The sequence below is a fragment of the Heterodontus francisci genome, chromosome 37, assembly GCF_036365525.1.
Source record: "Heterodontus francisci isolate sHetFra1 chromosome 37, sHetFra1.hap1, whole genome shotgun sequence".
NCBI lineage: Eukaryota > Metazoa > Chordata > Chondrichthyes > Heterodontiformes > Heterodontidae > Heterodontus > Heterodontus francisci.
The window spans coordinates 29,839,680-29,855,168 of record NC_090407.1 but is presented as its reverse complement, the minus strand read 5'-3'; the positions used below and the strand labels follow the sequence as shown (position 1 = coordinate 29,855,168).

Here is a 15,489-nt window from a genome sequence, read left to right as displayed (position 1 = left end):
TAGCGATTGACAGGTCCAGGCAGAGTGCAGTCGATAGGGTTGTTCACTCAGGATGCCTGCCTCTCTTCCACAGATATGTCCATGCCCCAGTGTCCCAAGAGAGGGAATGTGCAGTGTCCAACTATAGACTCGAGGCTTTCCACCACCAGAAGAACAGGAATGTGCAACAGATAAAGAAAATATAATTATAATTGTAACAGTTTATTAGAATTTGGAACTTGTTGTTTGTGCCCTCTTTAAAAAGTGGGCAGTTATGGATTAAGGGCTTAAGTGCTTCAAATTAAGAACTGATCATTCTAACTAATTAACTAAAAGTCATACTCAACTTCCAAAATGATTGACATCTCACTCTGTTCAACATCTGTTGAAGTCACACTCTGAGAAGTCACACTCCTCCTTTATCTAATTTTATTCTACCCCCTCCTCCATTATCCTTGTCATTTTTGAAGACAATTCCAAAGTATTAATCGAGTACCTTGAGATCTTTTGCCTCCAAATAAGATTTCTTTCTCCAGGGGACTTCATTTGTTTTTGATGTTGCCCAAGTGTAGGTCCAAGACATCAGCTCTTATTCAAAGAGTGTCAATGGTATGACAAGGTGCCTCTGAATGAGGAAGACCATTTGACCCATCCCAACTTACCCATCCAGACCAACCCCACCATAGCTAATTCTTTCCGAAATGATTCTAGTGTTTACACCTGTATCACTCTGTCTGTTACAAGTGGTAATAACTGAAAGAGGACATCTGGTATAAGTCCTGAAGTTTATAGTTTGAACTTCTAGCCCTTTATTCCTACTCTTCCTATTTTTATATTATTTTGAGTAAACCTTTTCCATGCCATTTGCTATCATATATATCTCTACAATAAGCTCCAGATACGCTCTTCCAGGCTGAAAAGGCGAACTCTTTTCTCCTAATTCCAATAATTCCTGACAGATCTTTAGCATCTAACAGAGGCAAACAGTGAGCATCTTATACCTAAGGACAGTTACTTAAGTGTCTTTCATGCCTGGACCACGGAGTCGGTGTCAATGATATGCTCAAAAGCCCTGGAGTGAACCTTAAACCCTCAACTTTGGGGCAGAAAGAAATGTGCAACACATTGAGACATATCTGTTATATTACAATGAGCCACTTGGTAGCCTTAAAGCTTGAAAGAAGCGAAGATCCATTTCAATGCAACTTAGTCGTTCACATGTCTGTAAAAAAAAAACGGTGGGGGGGAGGTTTACCAAACTTTTATTTCAATCATGAGGACGGCGCTTTTTGAAAAAAAATCTTCACTGCGTGACAGTTCCTTAAAAGGCTATTCGAGAAGCACTTACTCGTTCTGCTGACTGCAATCCCAGACCTGATTTTGCTCTTGCAGTTCTCTCAATTCTGGATATAAACCTCATTCTGAGTGAGATCCGTCCACATCCACTGTCTGAGATTGAAGATCGCAGCATTCCCTGGCAGACTGAACCGTGTGTTCAGCAAGTCCATACGGTTTTACCGAATCGTGCTCAATACACCAGGTCGCACTGCAACTTGGCTCTAGACACGCTTCATTAGAGGCAACGGAACAAGCAAAGTTTTTCCATTTTAAGAAGAATTGAATCTTTAAAAAAAATCAGCCTTAAAATGGCTCTAAGGTGGATCCCTTATGTCAAGTAAGTAACCGTTTCTCTTGCTGACATCTGCTTCTGAGTTGTATAACTGCAGGCATTTGAGTGAAAATACCATAGGGCAATTAAGTTTCTCTTTCGGTCTGTTCTATGCTTTTTGCACCATCTCTGGTACTGCTTTAAAAGATTGTGAAATTTGGCTTTAAAACGAGAAGCGGGGGAACTCAGCGCATTTTTAATTGATCCAACATTGTTGGAGAAATTATTTTTAAGTGTTTTGCTGTGAATTTTCTACAGGGTTTAAATTAAATGTTCATTTTTTAAAAACGAGTTGCGTAGAGGGGTCCGGAACACGGCAAAAGAGGTGGGCAAATTTCCTTATTGAGAACAAATGTTTTGAAATTTAAAAGTGCAGTTAAGTCGCTGTTGTGGAAGACATCACTGACTTGGGTGGGGATTCAGTGGTTGCTACAGTCGCCTCTCTGTAAGCGTTGGGGTTCTGATTACCTTCTGTTGGATATTTTTTTCAAAAAAAAAATACACTCCTAAATTTAACAGTGAGAAACGTGTCTGAACGAGAGAGCCATATTTCCGGTAGAAGAGCGGCTTTTTCTCGAGACTTTTTTTTGTGGAAAGAACACAATTTTTAAAAAAAACATTTGTGGCATGTAAATTATCAATCTTTGGAGAAAATTCTTCTGATTAATTTGGATAACAGTAATAGGCAATTACTTAAAAAAAAAATCCCTTTCCCTATATCTGATTTCACCTGAAAGTGAGTTGTTTAAATTACAATTCCAATGGCTCACGCCTTTCAGTAACCCCAATTGTTCATTCGCTCATTGCAACTGAGTGTATGTTAACACCCTATCAGCATTTAAAGTGCATCCTCAAGCGATAACCTCCACTGTTTCAACCCTGTCAAGTAAACAGGATGAAGAATTTGGTTTTCACTTCGCTTCCCCGGGGCACTGTGGTATAGTTATGTTGCCCTTCCTTTAGCTAAGTTTGGACCAAATATCAAACCTGAGTGCTTTCTGACATTTACGGCTTTGTAGTACACAAGAGTATTGCATTTACCCGCCTGTGCTTTAAGGTTTTGAGTCTTTGCACTTGTTCTAGATTCAGTTTAGCATTGGTAATTTGGATCATTCTCATAGGGAGAGTCCCAGCACTGAGAGAGTCTTTATATCTGGGTAACTGTTCTGCCAACAATTTTTCAGTTGAATATTTTTAGCAAATGGAGCTACACCTACACCTGAACATCGTTTGTTCATGATGAGCAGAGAGACCATCAGACCTCTTACGTTTAAAAGCCATTAAACAAACTTGTTTAGCAAATAAGTAAGTCACAGTAGTAGAAATACTTTCATCTAACTCGGCAAGAAAATAATAAAGGCATTATACTTAAACTAAGTAATTTATATTATCCAGTGTTTCTTTTCATATCATTGAAGAAGGCTGTACTAATATAAACTCTCTTAGAAGCTTCAAATTGTGCCTCCTCCTCGCTCTCTCTCTCGCTTTTGAGTTTCAATCTGGTTCTTTCTCCTTGAATCATGTTGAACAGATGCTTAAGAGACACCTCAATTTTAATATACTTGTTTTCAAATCCCACAACTTTGTGGCCTTGCCACTCCCTGTCTCTCTCATATCCTCCAGCCCCACAACCCTCATACCTGTGCTCATTCTGGTCTCTTGAGCATTCCTGATTTTAATCACTGCACCATTGGCAGCAATGCTTTCAGCTACCAAGGCTCGAAGCTCTCTTTCCTCTTCCTGGCCTTCCAGAAATGCCCAGCTCCAATTATTTGCCATTTCGATTTCAATACCAACTTGTATCGTGTCTTTAATGTAATAAACCATCCCAAGGTGCTTCACAGGAGCATTATAAAACAAAGTCTGACACTGAGCCACAAAACGAGGTATTAAGTCAGATGACCAAAAGCTTTGTCAAAGAGGTAGGTTTTAAAGAGTGTCTTAAATGAGGAAAGCAATGTAGAGAGGTGTAGGGAGGGTATTCCAGAGCTTGGGGCGTAGGCAACTGAAGGCCCGGCCACCAGTGGTGAAGCGATTAAAATTAGGGAGAGGCCAGAATTAGAGGAGTGCCGATATCTTGCACGTTTGTGGGGCTGGAAGAGATTAGAGATGGGAGGTGCAAGGATGAGAATTTTTAAATCAAGACGTTGCTTGACTGGGAGCCAACGTAGGTCAGTGAGCGCAGGGGTTATAGGGGAACAGGACTTGGTACACGTAAAGACACAGGCAGCAGAATTTTGGATGACCCCAGGTTTATGGAGAGCTAACTTTTTTTAAAAAAGCAATTTTTTGGGGGTGTGTGCGAAAATGGCAAGGCTGCATTTTCATCCCCAGTTGCCCTTAAGGAATTTGAGTCCCCATTTTTTGTCACCATGGCAGGTTGGGGTGGAATGGGGGACCTTGAATGCACAATTCAATGGAATTACAACACAATTAGTGCACTGTGATGTATTCGGGGTATTCATTAACTTTTACATCTTTTTGGTAGTTGCACATAACATCCAGTCTCCTGGACCAGCTGATTTTGTTCTAAATCTGTTGACTTTACTGTAAGGGTAAACACCAGTACCATAATAAATTACAAAGGGAAGTCTTATTACAATAATTAATCCTATGTAACTAAATTGTTCTGTGTCTGTATCCACTGGCTATCTTTCAATGGAGGTGGTCATGCGCTCAAATGCCTGAGACATCATGGACTCTTGCATCTTGAGTGCAAGAGTGTGCACAGTCTCTAGAAAACATCTGGTAGATGTTCACACATTTTGCTTTGCTGCTCCACAAGTAACTGCTCAATGTATGACACCCTGAGGCTCAGCCTCTGTTAAGTTAAGTGAAGTTGGATGTGTCCTCAGTCGTCTGGGGTCTCTCAACAGCTATGTTTGCTTCCAGCTCCTCCTCCACCTTGTGTCCTTCTATCTGTGATGCATGACCCACCGAGGTGAGTGTATCTATGCTGGTGGAGGGTGCGCATGAATCATGTGATGGTGCTTCCTGAGAGTGATGCTCCTGTGCGGAGGGCACTGCCTCCTCTCTCATCTCTTGTTGCACCTCCGGCAAAGCCCTGGCAGAAATTAGTGTTGCATGTAGCTGACAGAGGTATCATTTTTCAGACTTAATATAATTCTGTATTGGAGACGACGGTGCAACATGAGTTGCAGATTAGTGATTATATAATGCTTTATCACTGTGCCACCCCATCTCTCCATTGGCAATGGCCTGCACTGCTGCCACCCTCTTTTTTTTCAGGGTATCCTCCTCCATTGTTGTCAGAATGGCCAAGGATGCAACTCTACCCCAGCTTCTCTGCCTGTCTTGCATGTTGTAGACTATCTTCTTGCGTGTGACTGAGGTAGGGGGGTGGAGCTGTTCCGGGGGCTTGTATGTGACTGGGGAGAACTCTGCAAGGGGCTTGTGTGCGCGGAGAGAGAAAATGCATCTCCATTGCCACCCCTGCCAAATGATTGGGGCAGTCAGCCGCTGCCATTATGCAGAATGGCCACCTGCCGCATAATGGCGGTGTGGCTGTTGACCTCACAGGTGGGACCGCCAAGCGATGGTAGGATCATAAAATTCAGCCCACATGTGCCTCTGAGGATATCTGTGCTGAAGACTGCTTAAGGAGGAGAATGAGTGATGGTTGTCAGCTCAGACAGTTGCATGGCACTCCCATTGCCAGACCTCGAGGGCATTAAACTGTTTCATGCACGTCCACTGCACCACACTCCAGCTGCTCACCTCTACGACCTCCATCCAAGCCTTTTTGAGGCTAGCTGGCCTCCTCCTGTCATCCTTTGGAAAAATCACCAGTCTCCGTGCCCTGACTGCTTCCAACATCACCTCCAAGGACATGTCTGTGAAACTGGGGTCAGTACTTCCTGTCTCTCGTCCACTCTCCTCTTTCGTGCCTCTCACTGAGCAAATCACACTGCACAGTGTTGCCATTATGACTGCTGTTGGTGTCCCTTTAAGTACTGATCCTTCATTTGTGCTTCTGATGCTTCATCCTGCCTGCTCTCCCTAATTGGACAGCAATCCCGGAGGCAAGCTCTCAATTGGTTGGCCCCCCTAAAGAGCAACCGGAAGGCCTGCTAATCAGAGGGTCAGGTTCCTGACCTGCCATTGCACCATGGACTAAGTCCATAAGATTCAGCCCTGAGTTTCAACAACACCCACTCCCACCAACCCATCAGCAAGTCTGCTTCCATCTCTGAAATGCTCCCAACTTAAACTCTTACTCATTCCTTCAACTGATAAAATGCTCATCCATGGCCTTGTCACCTCCAACCTCTTCCCCAGTGATCCCCCCGTGCTCCACACTGCATAAACTCCAGTTCCTCCAGAACTGTCCTCATTCTGTCTCTCACTAGGTACAGGTCACTCATCACCTGTGTCCTTGATGACCTCCAATGACTTGCTGTCTCCAAGGGCATTGATAAGCAGTTAATGGTGGATGAGAAATTGATCAAGCATTTGACTTCTGAAATATATTCTATTGGGAAATATACACCAGGAGCAACATTACATGAAAGCATCATTCTTCTGAAATACATAATCAATCTCAAACCCATTACCCACATTGGGGGGTGGAATTCACAAATGTGTGAGTATAGTGTTCACAACAATACCTTGTAGGCAGTACTGAATAGGCTGTTACAATCAGGTGTGAAAGGTGTCTAGCGGTCTTTTACTGTCTTTACCTGGTCTTATTGTAACAGGGTTTAATCTTAAACACACCGTGTTTTGAGTTCCTCCTTTGTGAATCCTTGTTCACAGCTTTCCAATTATAAGACAAAGAAACCAATTCACACAGGTTTTCTGAGGTTTAAAGAAGAAAGATGAAATTTTATTCAAACGTAAACTCTAATACGGTTAACACCTATGGATATATGACGTGCCCACGCTAGCATGCACACGCGATACACACTTGCAAATAGGGACAGAAAAGAGAGGAAAATATAGCAGAGAGGGGTTTGAGGCAATATCAGAAGAATTTCTTGTTTACTGTGCTTCGAGCTCACTTGATTGTAGGTAGTCTTGCTGTTCGTCGGGGCCCAGTGTTGTTCTTAAACGTTCACGTAGGAGACTTTTGTCTCTTTTGAGGTTCACGTGTTTTCACAAAATTCAGTTCTGTGGGAAAGAGATGGAGGGATGCAGGCAGGACTGGAGCACCGGGAGCACATGGCTTTCTCATTTCAAACACTCTCTTTTCTCCGATTTAAAACTCTCAGTTCAAACTCTGCAACAGCCAGTTAGTCATGTGACTAAAACTGGTCTGACCACTTCTTTTGTGTATTGGGGAAGCAACGACTGGGTCCCCATTGTTCCAACACTGTCTGTTACTATGAAAATGTTTTTCCAGTCAGGGGCTTGCAATTTTAAGATTTAATGTTCCAAGTGGTGAAATAAAGTGTGCCTAAGTCTTGGCAGATGGGGGGTTTGCCTGACAGCTATTGGTGCATTACTGCAACTTTAAGACATAACTTCTTACAAAAGCTGGTAAAGCATAGTTAGGTGTTCATAAACATCCACTGCCAGCGCACTGTGGCTGCATTGTATACCCCTTACAGGATGCAATGTAGCAACTTGGCAAGGATTCATCAACAGCACTTTCCACACCAGTGATCACCATCACCTAGAAGAACAAGGGCACCAGGTCCCGGGGAACACCATCACCTCCAAGTTCCCTTCTGTTCTACACCATCCTCACTTAGACACTCATCTTCATTCCTTCATTATCATTGGGTCAAAATCCTGGAACTTGTTGCCTAACAGCACTGGCATTCACTCTGCCCCCCTCTTCCTTCTCAGGATTCGACTGAAGATGGTTAAAGCAGGACTTCAATGAGACAGTAAGTGAAATGGTTCTATTTTTTAGGCCACTTTCACCCTATTTATGCTGGGCAAAGGCCAGTGAAATTGGCCCTGGAGGGTATTGATGCTCAAACAGTAAGTTGTCCAAAGCACGATCATATTGGAACTTCATTACGTTAAGTGACCCATGGTCCTACTTGCCATCTTTCATCCAACTGTAATATCCCTGTAGTGCAATCTCCACAAAGTAATGTGTCCCTGTTCTCAGGTTGTCCACTGTACCCTGCACTTATAACCCTCCCCACCTCCCCCTGCCCCTCCAAACAAAGGGAAAAATAAAGTTAAAATATTCTCAGCGTTGATATAAAGCTGTCATTCTCAAGATCCTTCCCAAATGGGAATTTCCTATTACTGTGTCGTTTGCTCGCAGTCTATTTTTAAACTGCAGGGTGCTTCAAATTAGAAAAATAATAGCAATCGCTTCCTTAAACCACCGGTACAGTCTGCACAATCCACAAGATGCACTGCAGCGACTCGCCAAGGCTGCTTCAACAGCACCTTCCAAACCGGGACCTCTACCACTTTTAAAGGGCAAGGGCAGCAGGAGCATGGGAACACCACAACCTGCAAATTCGCCTCCAAGTTGCACACGTCCTGACTTGGAACTATATCACTATTCCTTCATCGTCACTGGGTCAAATTCCTGGAACTCCCTCCCTAACAGCACTGGAAGAGTACCTTCACCGCATGGGCTGCAATGGTTCAAATAGCTGGCTTACTATGACCTTCTTGGCCAATTAGGGATTAGCATTAACTGCTAGCCTTGGCAGTGATGCCCACATGCTCTGAATGAATTTTTAAAAAATGAAGTGACTAGAAAGAGCATTCCTCAAGGTTAGTAATTTAACTTAGTATAACTGAGCTTGAAACTGACAATGTGGGTTGGCAACTGTACATTCCTGATCAATCCAGTAGATGGAAAGCACCATGCTGACGCACCATAAGGCTCAGGTTAAACTAACTTTGTTCATTCTGAAAGAGTAATATACACAGAAGGAAGTTAAATCATCAGATGAAGTGTTAAAAATTACATTCTGAAACCAAAATATTCTTGAATTTTCTGTCCTTTTTTAAAGTCAATCTTTGGATCCTTTAAGTAAACTTTATATCTCTGCACTCATGCTATGATCTAGAAATAGAGCGAGTATTTGAGACTTTCTACAACTCCTCACATCTCCGATCGGAAGGAACCTTTTCTCATTGTGAGTTGGTTTTGAAGAGGTCCCAAATTTCTTTGCAATTACGGTAGATTAACATGTTTTTAATCAATTAATATATCTCCCAAGCGGATGGAGTTTGACATCTGATGGACTTGGAACCTCTTAAGATTTGACAGACCTTGTAACTAGCTTGATCTTCAGTGACTATCTTGCATCTCCTCGCATGGTCACAACCTTGCATATCTTAATATCTCATACCTGAAGTATTGAACAAATTAACCTTTATTGAAGGATAGTTTACAAACAAAGACCTGAATGAAGGTGGACCAACCTCTTTTGCTGTTCAATGTCAGACCTAATGACATTCGGTCATCCTTCAGGCCTCACATCTTGCATCAAGACAAAGGATATCTTCTCAACGCCTTCCATTTTAAATGTACTGATGCCCAGGCGTGTAATTCAAATTTAAAGCATACGGTGAAAGAAACACTTGCTTTTATACAGCACATTTCATGATCTCCGGGCACCTCAAAGCACTTGCGAACCAAAAGAAAGGACTTCATTGAAGTGTAGTGGTTGTAATGTAGGAAACATGGCCAGCAATATAAATGGTCTCTGCTCTAGCAGCCTGTTTAACATGCTCTTCATAGCTCAAGATGCTGGGGATCTGAGTTGTTGGTCCTCATGACTACCTCTGCAGCTTGACTGTCGCAATGACCAGAGCACTTATACAATATAAAAATGACCTCCTCTGACTTGAAGTTTGTTCTTTTTGATGGTATCGTTCAGGTTCGACTGACTGACTGACCTTTTTTTTTGATTTGCTGCTCTACATTAATTGAACATGTTGAATATCAAGTCCACTTAATCCTCTGGATCTCTTTCCATTCCACCTTTAGCTAATGAAACACCATTCTATTCCTATGTTGCCATGATGAAGTTTTATGGCAGTTGCACATTTTCTTTCTTCACTGAAATGGCTGCAAGCTAATTTCAGAACAGTGTGTAACTGGGTAACAGTTATTGGCAGGAGTAGCAGGGTGAAAGTTCCTGTGGAAAATCTGTTAGCAGCAGTTCAAATTCACAGGGATGCTGGAATGTATTGGCAACTAACCTTAAAAAAAAAAATGTAAAAGCACTTGAAGATGCAAGACTCTTAAGTTAGTAAATTAAAATTTTAAGCAAGGATTAATCAACATTAGACTCCCGCAATCACTAAGTCAGAGAAGGGTAAAGAAATTAAAGAAATAAGACGAAACTGCCTCGATTTGAGCCTTGCACCCCAAACCACCCAGCCTGGGGGAAAACGAGGGAGAAGGCAGTTAAAATGACACACTGTGGGCAGACCTACCCCACATGGACTGCAGCAGTTCAAGAAGGCAGCTCACCACCACCTTTTCAAGGTCAATTAGGGATGGACAATAAATGCTGGCTTAGCCAGCGACCCTCACATCCCACGAATGAATAAAAAAAAAAGGACTTGCCAACTCCTTTTCCCACCTTTATCTGACCGACTGCAAAAAACAAAGTTATAGGTGGTAAGGTCAGCCGCCCCAAGCTAGTAGATTCCTCTTAACATCAGAACCCAATCTACATATTTAATCAGGCCCAATCTGCCATTATAGCTTGAGTGGGGGAGCAGTAGTGGCTTTCCTGCCAGCTCAGACCTGCTGGGAACCGGCAAGCCCAGTAAAGTAAGCTTTTAAACTGTGAGCCCTACAAAGAAACCTCTTTTTGTCCAAGATTGACCCACTCTACCCACCCATGCCCCTCTGCCATATTCACCAGATACCTGACTAGGAACCATTCCTCTGCGATCCTTGACGGTTGCCTCCTGCCCCTCAAATTCCTACTCCCACTACTGGCTAGACACTGATTTTCTACTGGCTTTGGGTGGGAGTTAGATTAAGGGAAGGAAGACCAGGAGTTAGTCTCGATGGAAGAATTTGTTGTTTGCCCTGGCTCATTGTGTGCATCAATTCACACCGCCAAGTTAAAATCTGGATCATGTGTTAGCATTTATGCAGTCCACTCCGGAATGTCTCAAAGCACTTCACCTGCAAAAAAAAAATTACTTTGAAGTGCAGTCACTGTTTTTATGTGAGCAAAAGGGGGCAGCTATTTTGGTGGTGGTAATTGAAGTGGGAAAGTTGGCCAGGACAACGGAGAATTCTTTGATCTTCCATGGGGTTCCGTTTAACATCTAATCTAAAGAACAGCATCTCCCAACAATTCAGCAGTGCCTAAAGTATTGGCTTAACTTATGAGCTCATGTGGCTTGCAACCTGTTGGCTTGAAGGTAAGAGGTGTAACAAGTAAGTCATGTTGAAGCAAAAAAGACTGCTGAGCTGAAATTTAGGGCCCACAGTATGGGGTTTCACAATGCAAGTGGGAGTCAGACAGGGTTCCAACATTGCAGTCCAAGATCTGTGCTCTGACGTTTGTGTCTAGCTAAGTCTCTTCCAGCTTGCCATTCCTGTCTTTGTATTGTTAAATTGTCTAAATTTTTTGGGATACTGGATAGCTGCAGCCCTGCCTAAGTGAGTGGCTGGTGCTCAAAGCACTTCTTCCGAGAGTCTGCTCGCGCTGCTTGACAGATGATTTCCATCTTCTTGGAAGCCCTTTCACCTCTCTTGGACTTCACTCGCCTTTGATTTGATCTTTGATGTGGTATCGGAGCAGCTTATGCAGCTCTACTTTGGACTTCCCCTGAGGAGTAGCAACACCACCACCAGGGCAGCTACCTTCTTGAGCACATGCCACTGTACAGGGCAGAGGGGATAGACAACAGCTCCAGCTAAAAGGAGGCGAGCCTCCCACTACAGGGTCTACGGGCAGAGGATCAGCTCTCTTGGCATATGTGAGCACCAGCGCCTCAGACTTTCATGGCAGGTTGTTGCTGATATCTGCAGCCTTCTGGAACAAGTCCTCTTTCCCAGTGGACCAGGTGGGCATGCATTGCCAGTGGCTGTCAAGGTGCCAGCCACTGGAGGAGTCCCTCCTGGCTCTCTGCCTCTCCGTGCTTTCTTCTACAAGGAGAGAAAGCAGATTTGTCAGTGTGGAGAGGAGGGAAGGACAACATATGTGGAAGGTGACCTCTGTGAGATGAGGGGGAGTGTCACTGTTGGCTCTTCAGATGGGAACATGAGTTGCCTGAACAGAGAGGGAGGAGTGTTGTGCAGGAGAATGCTGGGAAAGTCAGTGACGAGGTTGGCACCAGAAAGGGTTTTGTCACTCGCCTTTCCTGCCCTCTTGATGTCCTTGAACCTCTTTGGGCACTGTTTCCAGGTTTGCTGCTCACTTCCTTGACTACTTCCATCCAAGCCTGCTTGGTTTGAGAGGCTGATCTCTTCCTCCCATTCACTGTTTAGTCCCTCAGATCTTGCAGTAGGACCTCCCAGGTAAGAGTCTGAGATCTAGGATGGGGGGTGGGGTGCAGCTGTACAGGTCTCCTTTCCATTCCTGTGGTTGTTGAAGCCACAGAATCAATGTGCAATTCTGCCATTCTGACCCCTACCAGGGCACTTTTGAATTAGAAATACTTCCTTTGACAGATGAGGCCCATCATCCCACCCACCCTCTGGACGGGAAAGCTGGAAGTGGGATTCTAATACTGTGGCTCAGTTAAATAGCCACGTTTGGATTACAAATGGGTTTCTGAGCCACTGCGTGCGGGTCACTGATGCTAAGATTGTGCCCAATGATTTAGTTGTTAAATCTCGTCATATAAATATATTCAATACGTAGGGAGTAAGACTCCCCTGCAGGAGTTTTCTGAAATGTAAAAATATATATCTGTACTCAAAGGACGGAAGACCCAAAAAACATGTTGGTATACATCACCTCTTGCAGGAAAGTTGATCTCTGATACCTTTTTTGGTGCCTTTTTGAGCTATTGTAATTTTACTTTTTGAAGGCAAATATAATTTACATTGGCCGAATTAGCTACTAAACTAATGGTAGTTTTAATGTTAATTTGTCTCTTGATGTTTGCACCATCAGAAGATAATCAGTGGGAGTATATCATAGCATCTTCAGTATTAATAGAAATAAACCTCCAGCCTGTGTTTTATAACGTGAAGACTTGGTGTAATCTCTAGCTCTCTTTTGCATTCTGATGCCCCAGGACCCATAGTAAATAAAAGATGCTTATAAATCCTGATCCAGTTTGAGATACCAACCAGGATAATGATTTTTGATCCTGTCTCCAACGCTACTCCTTAATTTTCATTTGTTCGTGGGAGTGTCCAAAACTAGATGTCATGAATAAGTTGTTGGCACTTGATGCGGATACAGTGTTATGGCTGGGAGCTCTCTACCTTACCTGAGGTGCCATTGTGAGTCCACACAGCGGATGTCAACAGTTGGTTTAATGTGGAGTCTGTTGTGGAGTAACCCAATGTTCTCACCTGTGCACTTTCCAACAGGGATCACTGGTCAGTTATTGGGACTGGGGCCATACAAGCTGCTGTTGTCGGTTGTGGTTCAATGGCAGTAGTCTTGTCTCTGAGTCATAACTTTATGGGTTCAAGTCCCACTCCAGAAGCTTGTGCACATAGTCTAGGCTTTCAACTGGTGGAGATGCTGTCTTTTGTGTGTGTGTGTGTGTTGTGTTCTCGCAATCTCTCGTTCAGTCTCTCTCTCTCTGTGTCGCTCGTTCAAATCTGACAACACTCCCAATCTGGTTGTAACTCCCCACTGGAGCACCGATGTACTGACGAAAGGAATCTTCTGATCAACATGGCTTATTGATATACCTGGCCACTGGAATGACCATTAGAATTTCCAAATTACCGAAGGCCTCACACAGCCTCTTCTGATTTCATTAACAATTGCATTTAACCACAAGGGTAGAATAACAATGGTATTTGTCTTTTCAAACACTCAGCTGATAGATTGAGGGGTATTTTTTGTGTGACTAATATCAATCCTTAATCCAGTAATCTCCCAGTGTCCACAGTGCAACACAATGATATGGAAAAATTACTTTTCTTTCTAGATTCGAGTTGACTGAACCCAACATTGTAACTGAAATGACTTGATTCTGGTGTTCTGAGGACAAAATGACCACTCTTGGAGATGTTGAATGGCTGACAATTTTCGGAGCTATTGGCTCACCCAACATTGTCATTCCATATTGCCATCTATATAATTCTTACCTCCAACACCGCCATCCCCCAAATGTGTCAACCTTGCACATGTGCAATTGTCTCCATGTTGTCGGTGCTTAAATTTGTGAACCTGCTCTGCATTAAGTGCTTGACTGCACAGCAACTACAGCTCATCACTGTCTCTTTGGCTGTTCATTTAAAATCAAATTTAGTAGAAGCACCCCCATTACTGCCTCAGCAAGTACTTGACCCATACAGATCAGCAAGATGCTATTTTACTACTTTGTTAATGTCAACTGGGAAAACTGTAGAATTCAACATCTGGCCTTGGCTTTGATACCACCACAGGGACAGAAGCAAGCCGCTCAGCCCCTCAAATCTGTTCTGCCATTCAGTCAGATCATGGCTGACTTGTATCTTAGCTCTATTTACTTCCCTTGGTTCCATAATCTCCTGATACCCTTACCTAACAAAACTATCAATCTTTGTTTTGAAATTTTCAATTGACCCTTTAGCTTTTAGGTGTGGGAGTTGGCTTGTGGGAGAGGATTGCATTGAACTGGCTGAGATGGTGTATTGTGATAGCTCAGCATTTGTAAACTGCTATACTGCCCTCTCTGTTGGGGAGGTGTAAATAAAAAGTTCCACCATGGCTGCCTGCAGTAAGACTCATTTTAGACTCATTCTGGATACACGACAGAAAGATAGCGACAAAGATGGGAGAGATATTTTTATATATTCAGTCAAGAGATGACCGTTTGAAGGACATTGTCCAAAGAGTAAATTAAAATTAGAGTCACTTACCTGAGGTTGTGAGAGAGTGTGTCCGATCCGGCCCGAATGCCGGACCCAGAAGTGCGACCCGACCCGACCTGAACCCGACACATGTCGCCGGGTCCCGTCAGGTTCGGGTTGGGTAGCAAGCCTTTATTCTGTATCACAAAAGTGGTGATGGAGCAGAAAATGTGAATTCTTTTAAAAGGGAATTGGGCAGTTGCTTGCAAAGGAGAAATATTGAATAATATATGGAGTGGCTTTAGACTGGGTGGCTTGTGGAGAAAAACAGCAGTGAAGATTGAATGGGCTGGAGGACCTATTTCTGTGTGGTAACGTTCTGTGGTTCATCTAGATGTTTGACACTTTTTTTTTAATTTCAGGTGCCTGGTGATGAAACGGAAACACATCTGGTTGCTCCTCACATTCTTCTTCATTATCTATTTAGCAATGCACCCTGCTCTCTTCAGGTAGGGCATTCCTCTTCTGTGGAGTGGCTGTGAATGAATTGTTTCTGTGTTGTACAAGGTAACTTTGGTTTTCAGCCTGGGTAGTAGGTAGGGGGTGCTACTCTTAGGCCTTTGCATTTCTGGATTAGGGTAACAATTGGTGGGTGTTCCCTCTTCTAAGCACTATTAAATGACATCTCCTGGAAAGTGGGAGTTGAACTGGTGTTGGCTGTGATGCTTTCCACAGCCATAATCAGTCATTGATACTCTCTGTGTATGAATAATGGTCAGTTAGTTAAGTGGGCAAATGGTAGTTGAGGTCTGTGGGAATGTATCCCAGAAAGAGGGTAATAAATTGGGAGAAGATGCCTTTGAATAGCCCAGATGTCTGCTCTGCTTCTTTATACTCTTTGTTGGTGGCGTTGATGCTATGTCACAACCTTAACAATACAAAGCACTTCAAACAGAAGCAC

General features: G+C 43.3%; 1 protein-coding gene across 9 annotated transcripts in view; it reads left to right on the top strand.

Moving 5' to 3' along the window:
* The first annotated feature begins 1,221 nt into the window (after nt 1-1,221).
* Nucleotides 1,222-15,489, top strand: part of LOC137352224 (N-acetyllactosaminide alpha-1,3-galactosyltransferase-like) — a 50,365-nt gene continuing 36,097 nt past the window's right edge. For 2 of the 9 annotated variants that reach the window (XM_068017459.1, XM_068017455.1), the window contains exons 1-2: nt 1,222-1,654; nt 14,951-15,037. In XM_068017459.1, coding sequence (XP_067873560.1) covers nt 1,626-1,654; nt 14,951-15,037 — 116 coding nt within the window. In that variant the 5' untranslated portion in view covers nt 1,222-1,625. Of the gene's footprint in view, nt 1,655-1,823; nt 1,974-7,459; nt 7,501-14,950; nt 15,038-15,489 lie in introns of those variants that run through there. The other 7 variants (XM_068017462.1, XM_068017461.1, XM_068017463.1 and 4 more) reach the window with 5 other exon arrangements.